Below are 18,440 nucleotides of genomic sequence, written 5' to 3'. Positions count from 1 at the left end.
CTGTGGGAAGGTGTACTCTCAATCTGAGGTGGAACTGGTTTGTGCAATCCATAACTTTTATTTTTATATATTTTTTAAATTAGAGATGAAGCAGTTTATTTATGAGATTTGGGATGCTCTTATTTTGTAATTCCACATCAGACAGTCCTGAAACGACGCAGCTGACACTGTGGGAAGGTGTACTCTCAATCTGAGGTGGAATGGGTCTGTGCAATCTATAACTTTTATTTTTATACATTTTTTTGAAAGTAGAGATTTAGCATCTTTTTTTATGAGATTTGGGAGGCTCTTATTTTGTAATTCCACATCAGACAGTCCTGAAATTACGCAGCTGACACTGCTGGTAAGGTGTACTCTCAATCTGAGGTGGAACTGGTTTGTGCAATCAAGAACTTTTATTTTTTATATATTTTTGAAAGTAGAGATTTAGCATCTTATTTATGAGATATTTGGGATGCTCTTATTTTGTAATTCCACATCAGACAGTCCTGAAATTATGCAGCTGACACTGTGGCAAGGTGTAGTCTCAATCTGAGGTGGAATGGGTCTGTGCAATCTATAAGTTTTATTTTTTATAGATTTTTTTTTGAAAGTAGAGATTTAGCATCTTTTTTTATGAGATTTGGGAGGCTCTTATTTTGTAATTCCACATCAGACAGTCCTGAAATTACGCAGCTGACACTGTGGTAAGGTGTACTCTCAATCTGAGGTGGAACTGGTTTGTGCAATCAAGAACTTTTATTTTTATATATTTTTTGAAAGTAGAGATTTAGCATCTTATTTATGAGATTTGGGAGGCTTCTTATTTTGTATTTCCACATCAGACAGTCCTGAAACGATGCATCTGACACTGTGGGAAGGTGTAGTCTCAATCTGAGGTGAAAGTGGTTTGTGCAATCCATAAGTTTTATTTTTATATATTTTTTAAAGTAGAGATGAAGCAGTTTATTTATGAGATTTGGGAGGCTCTTATTTTGTAATTCCACATCAGACAGTCCTGAAACGATGCAGCTTACACTGTGGCAAGGTGTAGTCTCAATCTGAGGTGGAACTGGTTTGTGCAATCCATAAATTTTATTTTAATATATTTTTTAAAGTAGAGCTGAAGCAGTTTATTTATGAGATTTGGGAGGCTCTTATTTTGTAATTCCACATCAGACAGTCCTGAAACGATGCAGCTGACACTGTGGGAAGGTGTAGTCTCAATCTGAGGTGAAAGTGGTTTGTGCAATCCATAAGTTTTATTTTTTATATATTTTTTAAAGTAGAGATGAAGCAGTTTCTTTATGAGATTTGGGAGGCTCTTATTTTGTAATTCCACATCAGACAGTCCTGAAACGATGCAGTTGACACTGTGGGAAGGTGTAGTCTCAATCTGAGGTGAAAGTGGTTTGTGCAATCCATAAGTTTTATTTTTATATATTTTTTAAAGTAGAGATGAAGCAGTTTATTTATGAGATTTGGGAGTCTCTTATTTTGTAATTCCACATCAGACAGTCCTGAAACGATGCAGCTGACACTGTGGCAAGGTGTAGTCTCAATCTGAGGTGGAACTGGTTTGTGCAATCCATAAATTTTATTTTTATATATTTTTTAAAGTAGAGCTGAAGCAGTTTATTTATGAGATTTGGGAGGCTCTTATTTTGTAATTCCACATCAGACAGTCCTGAAACGATGCAGCTGACACTGTGGGAAGGTGTAGTCTCAATCTGAGGTGAAAGTGGTTTGTGCAATCCATAAGTTTTATTTTTATATATTTTTTAAAGTAGAGATGAAGCAGTTTCTTTATGAGATTTGGGAGGCTCTTATTTTGTAATTCCACATCAAACAGTCCTGAAACGATGCAGTTGACACTGTGGGAAGGTGTACTCTCAATCTGAGGTGAAAGGGGTCTGGGCAATCTACAACTTTTATTTTTATATATTTTTGAAATTAGAGATGCAACAGTTTATTTATGAGATTTGGGAGGCTCTTATTTTGTAATTCCACATCAGACAGTCCTGAAACGATGCAGTTGACACTGTGGGAAGGTGTACTCTCAATCTGAGGTGGAAGTGGTTTGTGCAATCCATAACTTTTATTTTTATATATTTTTTAAAGTAGAGCTGAAGCAGTTTATTTATGAGATTTGGGAGGCTCTTATTTTGTAATTCCACATCAGACAGTCCTGAAACGATGCAGCTGACACTGTGGGAAGGTGTACTCTCAATCTGAGGTGGAACTGGTTTGTGCAATCCATAACTTTTATTTTTATATATTTTTTAAATTAGAGATGAAGCAGTTTATTTATGAGATTTGGGAGTCTCTTATTTTGTAATTCCACATCAGACAGTCCTGAAACGATGCAGCTGACACTGTGGCAAGGTGTACTCTCAATCTGAGGTGAAAGTGGTCTGTGCAATCTATAACTTTTATTTTTATAGATTTTTTAATGTAGAGATGCAGCAGTTTAGTTATGAGATTTGGGAGGCTCTTATTTTGTAATTCCACATCAGACAGTCCTGAAACGATGCAGCTGACACTGTGGCAAGGTGTACTCTCAATCTGAGGTGGAACTGGTTTGTGCAATCCATAACTTTTATTTTTATATATTTTTTAAATTAGAGATGAAGCAGCTTTTTATGAGATTTGGGATGCTCTTATTTTGTAATTCCACATCAGACAGTCCTGAAACGATGCAGTTGGCACTGTGGCAAGGTGTACTCTCAATCTGAGGTGAAAGTGGTCTGTGCAATCTATAACTTTTATTTTTATAGATTTTTGAAAGTAGAGATGCAGCAGATTATTTATGAGATTTGGGAGGCTCTTATTTTGTAATTCCACATCAGACAGTCCTGAAACGACGCAGCTGACACTGTGGCAAGGTGTACTCTCAATCTGAGGTGAAAGTGGTCTGTGCAATCTAGAACTTTTATTTTTATATGTTTTTAAATATATAGATGCAGCAAGCCGTATATTCTTGCTTTTATTTTGTAATATGTGTATTGGAGGGCTTTTATTTTGGTATTCAACATCAGACAGTTACGGACTGTGTGTTGGGAAAAATCGCGTTCGCTGGAAGAGCGCTGCATCCAGATCAGTTTTCTGACGGTTTTACCGTAATAGGCAGTTTATACGCGACCCTCAAAATAACGTGGCGGCTAGATTGACTGTGCTTTTCGACTTGGCGGCTGGCTTGACCGCAGTCAAAATGAATGGGAGTCAATGGGATGCTAACGCAAGTGAAGTTCTGCTACAAGATGGCGGCACGCGGCCGACTTCAACTTCCGGTCGACTTCCTTCCCCCCTGCTTCCTACCAGCCACTGTGAGGTCGGGAAGCTGTGAGAGAAGTGACGGGATACACTGCCACCTATCGACACATCATATCCACAGACGCACACAAGGACGGGATTCCACCACGTTATCGAGGGATTTCCCAATTGTGTGGTTGCAGATGCCTAAATTTATTCATGGCTTGCACAGGAAAGGTACGACAGGTGGGCTTGGACCCACGTCTGTCTCGGGTTGGCCATTTAGGAAAGAGGCCAAATGCAAATGTTATGCAAGGTGTGCGTTCCTATGTCATTTTTGGTTATTCTTTAGGCTTGGCTTAGGCTTGGCTCCCTCCATGTGGGCTCCTGTGATGATATTATTATCAGTCATGCATCGAAGATCAAGGCGATGTTGCCATGGGGACAATCTGAGAGTGACAGTCTATTCCAAGTTCCATTATGCTGCCCCTCAAGAGGCCTCTATGAGCGAATATGATCTTTATTATCTCAAGAATCATTTTAAATGTGTCACCAGTGTATGCAAGTTCAATCTTAGCTGCCCCCTCAAGGGCCTCTAATGAGCGACTCATTTTTAAATGTGTCACCAGTGACTAAATGTGGAATGTAAAAGCTTCTGCGAAGCACTTTCATGGCAGACACTCGATAAAGAGACGACGAACCATTATAAAACATCGCCAGAAACAATGGACATGAATTGTGGACATGAACTGGGACACAGTACGGAGGTTAATTGAGGTAATTTTTTGTCTCTGGAAATAAGTTTTTTGTTTGTTTGTTTGTTTGTTTGTTTTTGAAGAGATATATTAAAGTTAAAATTAGACTTGGGGTAGAAAATATATATTATAAATAATTTTACATTTTGTAGCACACTATGCCAGCTAAAATAACAAAGGATTATATTTATTTCCCTTAATTAACAAATTGGCTGGTGCGTCATCATCTGGCGGCTGTCTATTGAAAATATTTTCTGGCAATTTAATGTGGCCTTTTCCTTTTCAAGACACAAGATGGCAGCAGATCATCAGAAGGTCCACTAAGTTGACGAAATTCTACAGTACAGCTGGCACAGTTGAGGTTGTTTTCTGACCCTTATTAATATTTCTCTACTTTTCTTTTTGAAAGTATTTTTTTTTTTTTTTTTATAGAAACATATAACACCAGTAAGGGCCAGAAAAAAAAGACATGTTTGCCCTTCTGACAGCCTTCCCCAGTCTCTCTTATTTTATTTGTCTTGATTTTTTTCTGTTGAACTACAGTATGATCGTCCTATAATTTATAAATATGCTGAGTATTTATTCATTATATATACACACGATCATTTAAATGTATTGTCACAATAAAAATAACACCTCACATTTTAAATGTCTTCATAAGGAAATAAAAAATCACATCATCTTTGAATACAGTTATTATCGTAAGTCTTTTGTATAACACTAACATTCAGTGTGGCTGAGACATGGCAGCTGGACAGTCCTCTGCACCAGTAATATGGGCTGATTTCCATTCAGCCAATTAGTGTAGTATTTCTTGAGCTTTAAATAAAAAACACGTGTTCTCCTGAGAGTGGTCTTTGAAATACTCCAGGAAAAATGCAGACATCAAACATTAAATAGAAAAAATGATTTGAGAATCTCTGGGTGTGTTTGAACAGCATTTTTTATCAGGTCAAGGTATAAGGGGTTAAAATAAGGACATCAGTATACTTCACTTGCAATGTGAAATTTTGAAACTTTAAAATAGTTTATATACAATTTTGATCCCAAACTAAGGGAAGCAGGATAATGCAGGATAAAGTAAAAATGAAATTGTATTTTATAATTTGCCTTTTAAATGATACTGAAAAGAAAAACGAATTGTCCAGTGAAAGATAAAACGTTTATTGCTAAATAAATCAAAGACAATTATTTATTGGTAATCTTGGTAACATGTAATGATTACCAATTAGTTTGACAAAAATGTGAATATTGCATAAATAATATATAGCCGATAGCTTATGAAAGGACATTTTAATAACATGTACAGCATTTATGTATACTCTAAAAGTAAAAGATGGCAACAATGTATGATCAGAACATCCATTTTCATAAAAAAAAAAAAAAAAAAAAACTAACAGTCGCCCATTTCTGATAAATTGAAAAGATTCAGACATACATAATCAATAAAATAACCATTATCTTTTTTGCCTACACATAGAGTTTGCAGGGCTAGCAATATCGTTAGCACTGCTGAAAATCATGTTTGTGCATGTTAAAGCTGGTTCACACCAACATGAATGGTCGACACAAATATTCAGTGCGATTTCAGACCAATGCATAAAACACAGAGGCTGAATAAAAATACAGTTTCACTCTCTGACAGTAGATGGCATTATAAAGGCTGAAAAACACTAGTTATTCCAGTACGCAAAGAACTGTGTTTTCCATTTTTGTCATGGCAAAGGAAATAAGTCAAACAGTATATAAATTTTCAAACAGCCATTTAGGTTTTTGTATTTACTGTGGTGTTTATTAACCAATGCCAAATACAAGAGTACAGAGACAAGGGAGCCAAGCTATTGACCATCGATCAGCAAAATAATCTGTTTGTGAATGCCACCAACTCTAGCTTTATGTAACAACAGTGGTTTTGACCAAAAGCATGAATCTAATTGGTTGATAAGGAAAAGTGAATAGAACACCTCTCCATAAAAAAACTCCTTGTGCTGGTCACACATGGTTGTTAATTCAAATTAAAATGTGTATGGCAATGAATTTTCGCACCAAACATTTGTCTTTGTGTGAACAGGCCATGTAATGATCACAACAGATGAACTACAGCTGCATACTGTTAAACAACTATAGATAACCCTGACAACCTCATCACAGCATGCTGAGTCGAAATAAATGTTGGAATGACTTTAAGTAATTTCTCTGACACATTTGATGTCACACTGGTTCTTCAGTTCCTATTTTGAGTCTCAGTCTTGCATTACTTTGTGTCAGATAAATCACACCCATACCGTTGTGTTGTTCTCAGGTGGTTTCTCCTGTCAAACAAAATGATGAAATGTTAAATGGAAAGCAACTGTGCCATAACGCCACAGTTTAGCACAAAAAAATACACTGATTTGTTGTTGAAGAGGTATGAGAGGACATATATGAAGCTCTTGCATCATACCCGCTGCTGTTGTATGTAGACCACTGCATCATGAATTGTAACAAAAATATGCTGAGGATTCATGTAGTTCATCAGCCCACTTGATGTGAGAATCTTCAGTACACTCTCTACAGAAGAGAAAACATCTTATGCTCAAGAAATTGTTTGAAAGGTTTGTCCAAGTATATATACAGTATGTAAAAACTCACCATTGCAGTTAGCCAGGTATATCCGTACCCCAATCTTCTGGCACTCCATGCACATCTGTGGCAGAATAGAAGTTTTGTAAGCGTTTGACATTTTTCATGACAATGTTGATGGGTGTCAAAACAAAACATATATGGTCCAGCTAACCTGTATGAATAACCGAGCTCCTGCAACATCTACGAAAATGACACTGCTGCAGTCTATCAACACAGCCTGGACTTCACCCTCAGCCATCTCTGTAGTAAACAATTGAGAAAACCCCATGGGTGTAAAACACCTGAAATAAGACACTTTAATGTGATTGTTGGTATTACTTGAACAAGCGGGAATGCACCTGATCTGAACAAGACATTCTTTGAAGAAAATGAACTGTCTGTAACTCCTTGCTCTTGAAAAACAATACAGTTATCCAATCAGATGTTTTCTTTACATAATATGTTTCTTTGTTGCTGTTAGAACAAAATCTCCAAAATATCAAGGCAAATACATATCAGCATAAATATACAGCCCTGATCAGTAAAGCCTTTTAGAGGTTTACTAGATTTTAAAACCACTTGAATACTCGTAAAATAACAACAGCTATGATAAAACACACTGGTGTTTAATGAAGAACTAAACTTATTACTTATAATTATCCTAATAAACAGCTCTTCCACAAAGTAATATAGTTCAATATTCTAATTATATAATTACATGCAACATGACACATTAAAGGCATAGTTCACCCAAAACCCGTAAAGCACATCACATATGGTATTGGAAACTCCAAAGTGTATCAATGAGGTTGACGCACACACAATCTGCTATGTTTACCAAATGTGATGTGCCCATGTGTGTTTATATGTAAACATAAGTCTAAAGTAATTATTTTGGATCTTATAAGTTTTTGGCTTTCAATTGAGAAACTCTTAGGTTACATTAAAAATATCTTCTGTGTTTCGAAGATTAACCGAAATCTCATGGGTTTGGAACATCAAGAAGGCAAGTCAATTTTGACAGAATTTTCATTTTTGGGTGAATTATCTTTATCTTATGATTATTATGATTTTCTTTATTATTCAATATCATGCAAGACATAAAATGCCAGTGGACATTTTTAGGGTAAGTAAGCCAATAATTGAAAAAATCATATTACATATAAACTGATAGCTTGATCATCTTACTACAGAGCTAATGGCCTCTCTCTCTCTCTTTTCAATTGCCTTCAGGGCTTTCTCTCGGCTGCGTATCCTCTCAGGAGTGAGGCCCAGAAGTTGAGCCACATCAGCCTTGAAAAAGCTACGGTTCCCATAGTAGATGGGCCCATTGTAAGTCAGGATCTTTACACCAGGAACTTCATAGAACTGCGGTATAGAGGGATGAAGAGGTTATAATCACATTGTCAGTTACACAACAGAGATGTGACAAATGCAGCATAGCAAAGGTTAATCAATTTTATTTCTAAATGCACAAGGCCCAATTCTAATTATAGCAAATTACATTACATGTGGTAATAAGAAAAGAAACTTAATATGATGACTGTTGACTCACTTTATTATGGTTGTTGATGGATCGGTAGATCTCCGTGTTGGCAGCTCTTCCTAAAACAGAGCAGCTGGCCCTGAAAACAGAAAGTTTACTATGAGTTCAGGGACATCTTTTTGTCTCAATTTTATCCCCACTTTCCTTAAATGTGAATTTCATATCCGCCAGGAGAGGAAGGTTGTTTTGGAACACAGGGGTCTGTAAGGGATACTGGTTCGCTGTTTTTATACAGCCCCTGAGCTTTGGAACGCATAATTAAAGGATGTAGTAAACATGATTATTAAAGCAGATAAATACACAAATCTAATTAGGTAGTTTCAATCTCAATTATATTATGTACTCAATAACTCGTTTCATAGGGGCTGCTCTAGTTGGATTGATAATATCGTTATCTCTATACAGCCAGACTGATGCACATACTCTAATTCAGTGGTTCCCAGTCTTCCTCCCAGAGGATCCCTATTTTACATGTTATGTTTCACAACCCTTCTGAAATCTAAGCGTACATTTAATTAGATTTATACAGAAGTACCCTAAATCCACAGACAGTTTTGGATTTAATGGGAAACCTGTGCATGCATTTCTTCAGCAAATACATTGAGTAGCTTGCTATACAAAAATCGTTACTCACTTCCAATAGAATTGCATGGTGTTGCTTAGAATATATAGACCTGAATTTTTTTATCTATTTTTAATTATATGATTTTTTTATAATCTATTATATTTTCTTTTCTAACAGAAGATTTTTCACTCATTCATGTTTTTATTGCACAGATTAGAGTGTAATCATAATAATTTATGTTTGGCGACCCTTAAGAGAGCACTAGTGAACCCTAGTGGGGATCATGACCCTGAAGTTAGTAAACCTTGCTCTAATTTATACTATATAAATGACTACATGAAAGCCCAAATAGTCATAATGGAAAGTGTCATAGTATTTTATCCAATAAACAGAATTATCCAATACATTTGTAACAAAATGAGAATATAATGTCATAATGATACCTCTGTGTGCGACAGATAACTGTCATCATGGAGAAGACCACCCCAATGGCCAGGCCCAGGTCTACATTTAGCACAACTACCGAGAGCCAGGTTACAAGCCACACCATCTGCTCAAACATACATAACAAGAACGGAAATTAATCAGCTGGAAACAATGCCAGTTAGAAATTAAAGATACTTCTCTGGGAATGAGAGGAGGTTAAAACATACAAAATCAATTTTGCTAATTCTCCAAAGATCTGGGAGATCCTGAAACAGCAGGAACATCTGTCTCAGGCTGGTCACATTTATACAAGCAAGAACTGCCTGCATTGGATTGAAGAGAGAGAGACAGTGATGTTGCTGGTTACACTGGTAATTCCTTAAAGAGAGCATGAAATAAAAAATTACCCTATTTGTTTTGTTACTAAACGTCTATGACCCATAAGTCAATATTTACATTTATGCATTCAGAACACACTTTTATCCAAAGCAACTTACACTTAAGTAAATATTGTTTCACTCTGAAATATGTCACATTATGGAAGTTAAATTCATTGCAAATAAACCATTGATGAAGGGACTCTTACCTTTGGTAAGAAGTAAAATAGAGGTCCTATCAGCAAAAGTACAATAAGAACGACCAGACTTGTGAACAGTCCTGCAAGCTGTTAAAGTAAAGATTTTTATAACTCCTACTATGTTTGACAAACTTGTACAGAAAATGATCAACTTACACTTTTAGCAGTGAACATACTGCAGGATGTGTTCATTATATTATCTCAGCAGAACCTTAACTGCATAACATTGCTTAGTTTCCTAACATGGTATAAGTGGTTGGAAAAACTGGAGATTTCAAACAAACAAGTACCTGTGTGTGACCTCCGGCACTTTCCAGTATGTTTGTGGTGGCCAGTGTAGCTGAGTTGGGGAAGCAGGTGAAAAGAGATGAGACAGTGTTTGAGATCCCATGTGCTAGAAGCTCCTACGACAAAAATTAAAGAACATTGTTTTTTTGATGACATTAACACTTTGCATTTACAAATTCATAACCCTGGCCTTACTAGTGCCATGCTCCATCAGTCAAATATAGGAAAACTTTTTAGAACTATTATTATTACAGTATCTACCTGATTTGGATCAATGGAGTATCCATGCTTATCAGCATAAATCATGGCTAGAGACACAGAAACAGCGTAGGCAACAAGGGTGATAGCAACTGTGTCACCGGCAATTTCCGGAACAGTCTCCAATGCAGGCAGCCGTGGCTCAGGGAAGCTGAAAAGTAATAAATATTTAGCTTTAAGTTATAGTTTAACTGCAGGATGTATATTTAAAATGCAGGTTAGATATACTTCAATATATCAATGCATTAAATTTATCAAAAGTGACAGTAAAGACTTTTGCATTGTTACAAACACATTCTTTAAAATGTTATATTCATCAATGAATCCTGAAAAATGCATTGAGTTTTCCACAAAAATATTAAATGGCATAACATCTTGGTTACGTATGGTAACCCTTGTTCCCTGATGGAGAGAATGGAGATGTTTTGTCAAAGTCCCAACAATAGAGGTCACACTTGGGAGCCCCGACATCTCTGACATCAGGGAGAAAAGCCCAATGAAATTGGCAAGCAAAATTTGCATAGCTGGCCATGTCCTGGACATCCTGGTATAAATAGTTCTGAGAAGTCAACAAGATTCGACAAGAGTCTCAACCCACTCAGAAGCATTTCAGATTTGTGGCATAAGGGACACAACGTCTCTGTTTCCTTCATCAGGGAACGAGGGTTACCATATGTAACTTAGACATTCCCTTTCAGTCGGTCACTTTGACGTTGCATTTGCAGATTGTAGAATCTGGCATAAGTCTATCATAATTCTACCAACCTGCAGCTCTACAAATATCTGCTAATGAGGCACCATTTGCTAAAGCTGATGAAGCAGAAATTCCCCTGGTTGAGTGTGCCCTCACTCCCAGTGGGCATGGTAAGCCTATGGCCTGACAGACCATAAGGATTGCATCCACAATCCAGTGGGAGATCCTTTGTTTGGAGACAGCATTCCCTTTCTGCTGATCTCCGAAGCAGACACAGAGCTGTTCAGATAGTCTGAAACTCTGTGTGCATTCCAAATAGATGTGTAGGGCTCAAACAAGGCACAACAGAGACAGGTCAGGGTCTCTCTCCTGTGGGGGGATAGCTTGAAAGGTTACCACCTGATCTCTAAAAGTGTGGTGGGTGTTGGGAACCTTGGGCACATATCCAGGCCGGGGTCTCAGAACAACAAGAGACTCTGCCTGAATTCTTGGTGTGATTTGTAAACAGAGAGGGCTTGGAGATCCCCCACCCTCTATATTAAAGTAAGCACAGTCAGAAAGGCTTCACAGGGAGGGCACTAAGTCCAACTGATTGAAGGTGCTCAAACGAATCTCTCTCTAATGCCTGAAGGATCATTGAGAGATTCCAAGAGTGAATGAGGCATGGCCTTGGAGGATTCAACCTCCGGGTGCCTCCTAGTAATCAGATCGTGCTTGCCCACTGATCTGCAGTCTACAGTGTCATGGCCACGTACACCTTGAATGTAGATGCAGACAGGCTCCTGTCCAGGCCCTCTTGGAGGAAGGGTATCACAGACCTGATGCCACATCTCCAAGGAACCTTCCCATAGGAAGAACACCAATTCACAAAAATGCGCCATTTCAGGTTGTATAGCCACCTCGTAGAGGGGGCCCTAGCATGCATAATGATATTCACCACTGCAGGTGAAAGACCTCTGAGTTCCTCCTGGTTACATCAAGTGACCAAACACAGTGGTTCTAGAGGTTCTTGGAGAGAAGGTCCCTCCTCAGGGGAATCTGCCAGGGAGGACCTGACCTGCCGTGAGAGGGAGACCACTACATAATTGAGGTTGCCCGGAATGCAAGTGGTACACAGAGACCTGAGTCTCTGTTGGCTCCACAGTACATGGAGTAAATCTCAGGACTCGGGTCCAATGGCATAACTGCAGCTAAGGATGCCATATGCCCCAGGAACCTCTGACCTTCATAGCCCAGAGGGCATAGTCTGTCACTAAATGCAGTTCCTGCATGCTCCGGGTTGGGACCACCCTTGTGCAAACCCTGGACTGAAAACCTGCAGGACAGCCATGGTATGCAGAGTGGACGCAGGTTGTCCAGAAGCAGTTTAAAGCTCTCACAACAAGGGACGAGGTAGCTTATATGCTCTGAAGAGGAATCACAAAATGACACACAAAATGCACTGCAATCACTTTCTCCACCCGGGGGACCCCTGTGTATTCTCTCCCCGGACCATTGTCAAGGGTGATGAGAGTGGAGGAACCAGTGTATCATGTTCTGGCAGAATGGTGCCTTCCACTTCACTTCCAGGAAGAAAGAAACTGGTGCGGAGTGTGGCTGAGTGTCACACTTGGTCTCCAAGAACCAATCATTAAAGAGAGATCCCTCAGGACAGGGTGGAAGAATCCACTCAAGCCTGATGTTCTCTGCCTGGGTAAGCACAGCTGCCATCTCAGTGTGAGGCTCAGACCAACGCACAGCACCCAGAAGTGCCAGTTTATTTGAGTCATACCCAGAAGTAGAAGGTCCAGGATAGGAATCAACTGAGGTGACTCGTGGTCTATTTAAAAAAGAATGCGAGCCACGAGTGCAATGTGCCGATAGCCATGTCCTCATAAGAAGGACATAAACCATCCACAAAAGCTGCTTCAGCATGGGCACCAATTTCATTGGCCTTTTCTCAATGTTGTCAGAAGTGTCTGGTCTCCCAAGTGCAACCCCTACTGTCGGAACTTCAACACAACGTCGAAATGACCGACTGAAAGGGAACTGTTTTTAACACTGATAATAATAAGATATATTTTTTGAGCACCAAATCAGCACATTAGAATTATTTCTGCAGACTGGAGAAATGACTACATAAAAATCAGGTTTGCCATCACAGGAATAAATTACATTTTAATATATTAAATTAGAAAACATTTTAAATTGTAATAATATTTAACAATATTACTATTTTACTGTATTTTTGATCCAAAAAAAATGTAGCCCTTGGTAAGCATGGAAGACTTCTTTCAAAATGATTTCTAAAAATTTATATATTATTAAAAAAAAATACATCATTAAAAAATATATATTACCCTGCTGGAATGTGTCCTACTATCTGTATGTCATATTTGGAATCCAAAGAAAAGGCATATGTAATTCCTGTTGCGATTATTACCTGCAGGAGCCACAAGAGAATGAAAAATTATTTTTCATTGTGTAGACAACAGTAGAAACTATGATTGATGATGAAATTCTCATTATATTGGACTAGTCTGGTGAATGGCAAGTATTTGTACAAAAGTTCATTTGCATATTTAGGTCTGTAATTCACACAGTATCACAGAAATTGGAAGGAAAATAAGCACAAAGGTGAATAAATGTTTTACTGTTGCACTGTTCTAAATATCTGTTGTGGAGTGCAAACTCACAGTGATGATCTCCATGGGGATGGGAGTGCTCAGACGCTCCCGAAAGTGTGAATTGACCTCTTTAACTGGCACCAGAACAGCCAGGCAGAGCAGTGAGATCACCAGCTCAGCCAAATTAGTGTGGGGCACATTCTCCATCACTGAAGCCAGAGTCTGTGGGTTTAAAAGGAGCTAATGACATACCCAACTCATTTTTGCTCAGTTATAGTCAGTGATACTGCAGTAGTTGCAGCTAGAATTATTAAACTGATAATAATAATAAACCAGAACAGAAGAAACAGTCTGTGTTACACCATTTCTAACCTTAAAAAGAGAGAAGACACCAGCATATCGGGGTAGCCGTAATCCCAACATGCTTTGCAGCTGTGAAACGGTCACATGGAAGGCAGCAGCACTTGTGAACGCCTTAACAATTGGTTCCGAGAGGTATGTGGAAAGGAAACCCAACTGAAGCCCACACATGCAGAGCTGGGATAATAAAAACAAGCAAAATGCTATAATAATTGTAGTCTGAGTCTAATATTTAATCAGGCAACATATTGCTTAACAAAAATAGACGAATGCAATGTGTTTAAATCCAGTAGATATGTCTTACCATCATTATGCCTGAGAGAAATGCTACGGCTGATGCCACACCAATCCTCTGTGCCTCTAACTCTGCGCCCTCTGGGCTACTGGAGTTCAGACCGAGCGGGATGGGAACTAGTTGCTCCACAACTGAACCAGTCATCAGACTCAACACAGCAAAGGTACCTGCAAAAGTCACACTCTTGAAATGGTATTTAATTTTCTTGGTTAAACATGGTTCCAGATAAATTACATTTTAAATATTGAAGCACTCTTGGGAATATTGGTATCCAAAATGTTATAGGTGAACAAATTTTTGGAAACTTTGTGGAACCAGGTTTTTAAACAGAACAGTTTTTTTTTCCACAGTGCTAAACTCTGGTAAATTAAAGTCTTTTACCTGTAGAAACGTGGTGACCAGTGCCAAAGAGCATATAGAGAACTACAGGGAAGAAGGATGTGTAAAGGCCATAGACAGGTGCCACTGATGTCAACAAAGCAAAGGCCATTCCTAGCAAACAACAGTATGTTTTATCATTTATGTTGTCTTAAATATGGGTCTAAGACATGAAGCATATTTCATCTACTAAACTAAAATACATTAAAATTGAAACTGAAATTCTTGAATATGCAGTTTATATTATGATTATGTTATCAACATCGTAATTATTTTCGGAATTATTATTATTATTATTATTTATTACTTGATCAGTCAACAATCAATATCAAACCGACTGCGATTAAAGTAGTACGCCATATTGCTGTCATGTGACAAAAAGAGTTAAAGAAATAAAGAAATTAATTTGGCCGATTTATGAAAAGCTTTGTTCAGGGCGAATTGAGTAAGAAAACGTCACGATATTTGTTCTAAAAATTTCTTAATATATTATATTTCGGATTATATTATATTTCAAAATGTATATTTTTGACAGTAGAAAACACCCTTTTAAAGTAATTATTAAGTTGTGTACCCGTGTACTATTCAAGTTACGAATAAATTATTTTAGGCTAACTCTTATTTGATGGTTAAGACTTCATTTATTAATTTCTTTGGAAAAAATGTTATTTTTTTCTTATTGATATGTTATTAAAAACGTTCATAACATATTAAAAAGTACAAAATAAATCGATATATAATTTACGTGATATATAAATAAATACTGTATTTTTAAAAACAACTAATTTTTATACTTTGTTTGTTTGTATCAAAGTAGACTAACAGCCTAACGTGTTTAAAAATGTAAAAAGTTTCTCTCATCAAAGTCGTTGCATCGTTCCAAAAATATCTTGTTTAAATACGTTCACGTGAATGATTTTAACCTGATTTTATTTAGTATCTTTTTCATATTCTCGAACTATCTCTTTCTCTTTACGATTTTATTGCCTACTACAAAAATAAATAAATAAATAAATAAAGTTTTTTTTTACCTTGGGGAATGTGTACTATTCCAACAGTAAGTCCCGCTATGATATCTCCTAAAAGCCATTTCTTGATCTTGTATTTTGGCAGCCAGCTGCACACGGGCAGTCTCTTCTTGAGCAGGTGAAGACAGTCCACCTGAGAGCAGCTGCATCTCTGCGCCAGTCTGTCGCGGAGCCGCTCTCTTCCTCCAGACTGGTCTTCCGTACCATACGTCTGTCTGAAGCGATCCTCAGTGTATATATCTCTATATACGGCCACTGATGCGCTCATCTTGTCCTAAAGTGTTCTTCGGAGAGCAAGGTAAATAATCTTCAGAGTTAAACTGCTCCAAACAAGTGCCCAACCCCTCATTTATAGTAGGAGTCTCTGGAATTTGACATCAGGAACAACTGTATTTTCCTGTCAAGTACTGGAGCCAATTAAACACCAGTGTCTTTATTATTATTATTATTATTTTTTTTTTTAGGTAAAGTCAAAGTTAAACTGCAAAAAACATCTTACGAAACAGGCTCTATAGGTATACTTGAAAAACCTCAATATTATGTCTTCCAGGTCCTACTGCTAAAGGCTTTTTTACACTCATCTTTAACACATAGACCTGCTCCCAGTCCCTCCTCCTCATCATGGCCTTAACTCTTCAAACAGACTCTTTCTTCATGGCTATGGCATGAGGAGTCATGTTGTATAGAAAGTGTACAATGTATTGCTCTGTGAGACATCTGCAAGATGATCAAAGTACTATTGTTTACAGGGTGAAGTTGAAACCTCAAACCACAACTATTACTGATTATTAGAGGTGGTCATTTCCGAGTAGGGAGTCGATTTCTCCCTGCCTTTTTAGTGTCTTCATGTGCTTTGAGGAACCAAAGCTGCCTTGTCAAGTGTTATCATATATGTTTTCTTTGCCTCGCTGATCAAACCACAATATGACTCTGGTAAGCATGCACTGTATTTTTAATCCGTTAAAGGAATAGTTCACCCCAAAATTAAAATCTATGCACACTCAGGCCATCAAAGATGTTGTTTCTTTACCAGAACAGATTTTAAGAAATTTAGCATTACATAATTTGCTCACCAATTTATCCTCTGCAGTGAATGGGTGCCGTCAGAATGAGAGTTCAAACAGCTGAACATTAATTGTGAATTGAAAAGCTGCGTGTTTGTAATAAACAAATGCAGCATTAAGAAATTTTTTACTTTAAACTGATGCTTCAGGCCAAAATACAAGTCCACTAACCATAATATTGCTTTCTCCAGTGAAAAAGTCGTCTAGTCTGAATCAGGAGAGAAATATGCACAGATCAAGCACAATTTACGAGTGAAAACTGTCCAGAATAATTCTAAACAAACAAATTTTGATGTGAGAAGGATTATTGTGATGGTTTTATCAGCTGCTTGGATGCTCAATCTGATGGCACCCATTCACTGCAAAGGATCCATTGGTGAGCAAGTGATGTAATGCTAAATTTCTCCAAATCTGTTCTGATAAAGAAACAAACTCGTCTACATCTAAGGCAAGTACATTTTCAGCCAATTTTCATTTTTGGGAGGAGTGTTCCCTTAACTTTTAAGACTACTGTTAAGGGGAAGCCCAAGGTGTCAATTTGGAATGAACCATTTGAATGTACATCATTTCCATTGTCAAGTATTTTTTGTTGTATAAAGAGTAATTTACATTGATGAAATTCAATGAAAAATGGGTGAGGTTCTTTGTTTTAGTGTGAACATTGTGGAGATCACTCCAGTGCTGGCTCAGCCAACAATACCATTGCCGTTTGTACCTCTAGACAATGTCACGGGTGCCTGAGATTGCAATCTCACAAAATGTCCAACCCATAAAACAAAGACTGATACAATATAAATGGAACAGTTGTTTTGGTAATAGCCCAGTATTAGGACGCATGAATGATCCTCTTCCTGACCATGTTATTTGTTGGGTCGTGCAGAATGCCACGCACCTGTGCTGGCTCAGACTGGACAGGCTGCTGTCACACTGCAAATTCTTAGTTGAGGTGGTACTGTTAGTTTTAATTTGTCTTATTAGGGTTATGATGTTATCTAAAATTAAAACCATAAAAACACATTTTATAAAACTTGAAATAAAAAAAGGTTAAAAAAAATAAAATATAAAAACTTAAACTTTAATCACCTTAAACAAAAGTATTATTTTATTACTTGTTATAATGTATTAATTATTATAATTAGGCAACATTTCCCATTTTTCTTTAATGTAACTTGAAGTCAAAATAACAAAATAAATAAAACTAAATAAACTAAAAATAATAAATACAAATTAATAAAAACGTTATAGACATTTAAATAAATAATGAAAAATGAAAAGAAGTGACAAAAACACAAAAAAATTACTAAACTTTAACTTAAATCAAAGTGAAAACAGAAAATATATATAAACATATATCTAATAGATATAAAGATAAAAAGATATATTTAAAATATATAAATCTAATTTAAAATATAAAAAAAACTATAATAGTATATCAGTGTTAACACAGGGTTATTAGCATTAATTAATAAATAAATAAATACATAAATTTAATAAATAAATTTTCATTACATGAAATAAAATAAACATCAACTAAAATAAAATATAAAAACAGACATTTTCATTTGGTTTAAACTGAAGTACTAAAACAACTTAAAGTCAATGACTTCAGTATACAGGAATATTTTTACAAATAATGATAAAAATGACAAAAACAAACAAACAAACAAACAAAAAAATACTAAAACTTTTAAACTTTATTTAAAATATTTAAATAAAATCTCTTTTAAAATATGAACAAAAAATTATTAAAACAATGATAATAAAA

At 36.7% G+C, this 18,440-nt stretch overlaps 1 protein-coding gene across 1 annotated transcript; it reads right to left on the bottom strand.

Annotated features, from left to right (window-relative positions):
* Positions 1 to 5,164: 5,164 nt before the first annotated feature.
* On the bottom strand, positions 5,165 to 16,024 carry LOC109064110 (solute carrier family 26 member 10-like). Its single transcript, XM_042713282.1, has 18 exons — positions 15,615 to 16,024; positions 14,587 to 14,697; positions 14,215 to 14,372; positions 13,923 to 14,087; positions 13,620 to 13,772; positions 13,284 to 13,366; positions 10,254 to 10,401; positions 9,995 to 10,108; positions 9,714 to 9,791; positions 9,355 to 9,450; positions 9,145 to 9,251; positions 8,146 to 8,215; positions 7,779 to 7,958; positions 6,950 to 7,004; positions 6,763 to 6,851; positions 6,618 to 6,672; positions 6,430 to 6,536; positions 5,165 to 6,298 (listed from the first exon to the last, which is right to left on the bottom strand). The coding sequence occupies exons 1-18, from the start codon at positions 15,877 to 15,879 to the stop codon at positions 6,260 to 6,262; spliced, it is 2,073 nt and encodes a 690-aa protein (XP_042569216.1). The 5' UTR covers positions 15,880 to 16,024; the 3' UTR covers positions 5,165 to 6,259.
* Between the last annotated feature and the right edge of the window lie 2,416 nt (positions 16,025 to 18,440).

The sequence above is a fragment of the Cyprinus carpio genome, chromosome A23 (genome assembly GCF_018340385.1).
Source record: "Cyprinus carpio isolate SPL01 chromosome A23, ASM1834038v1, whole genome shotgun sequence".
NCBI classification, from domain to species: Eukaryota; Metazoa; Chordata; class Actinopteri; order Cypriniformes; family Cyprinidae; genus Cyprinus; species Cyprinus carpio.
Note: the sequence above shows the minus strand (reverse complement) of the source record. Positions and strands in the feature narration are given on the sequence as shown.

Excerpts from the sequence above, each read along its gene's own strand:
- LOC109064110 (XM_042713282.1), bottom strand. The coding sequence starts at position 15,879 with ATGAGCGCATCAGTGGCCGTATATAGAGATATATACACTGAGGATCGC. Across the intron at positions 14,373-14,586 it reads TGGTCACCACGTTTCTACAG|GTACCTTTGCTGTGTTGAGT; the intron begins GTAAAAGACTTT and ends TGACTTTTGCAG. Across the intron at positions 9,792-9,994 it reads GTGCCGGAGGTCACACACAG|CTTGCAGGACTGTTCACAAG; the intron begins GTACTTGTTTGT and ends TTACTTTAACAG.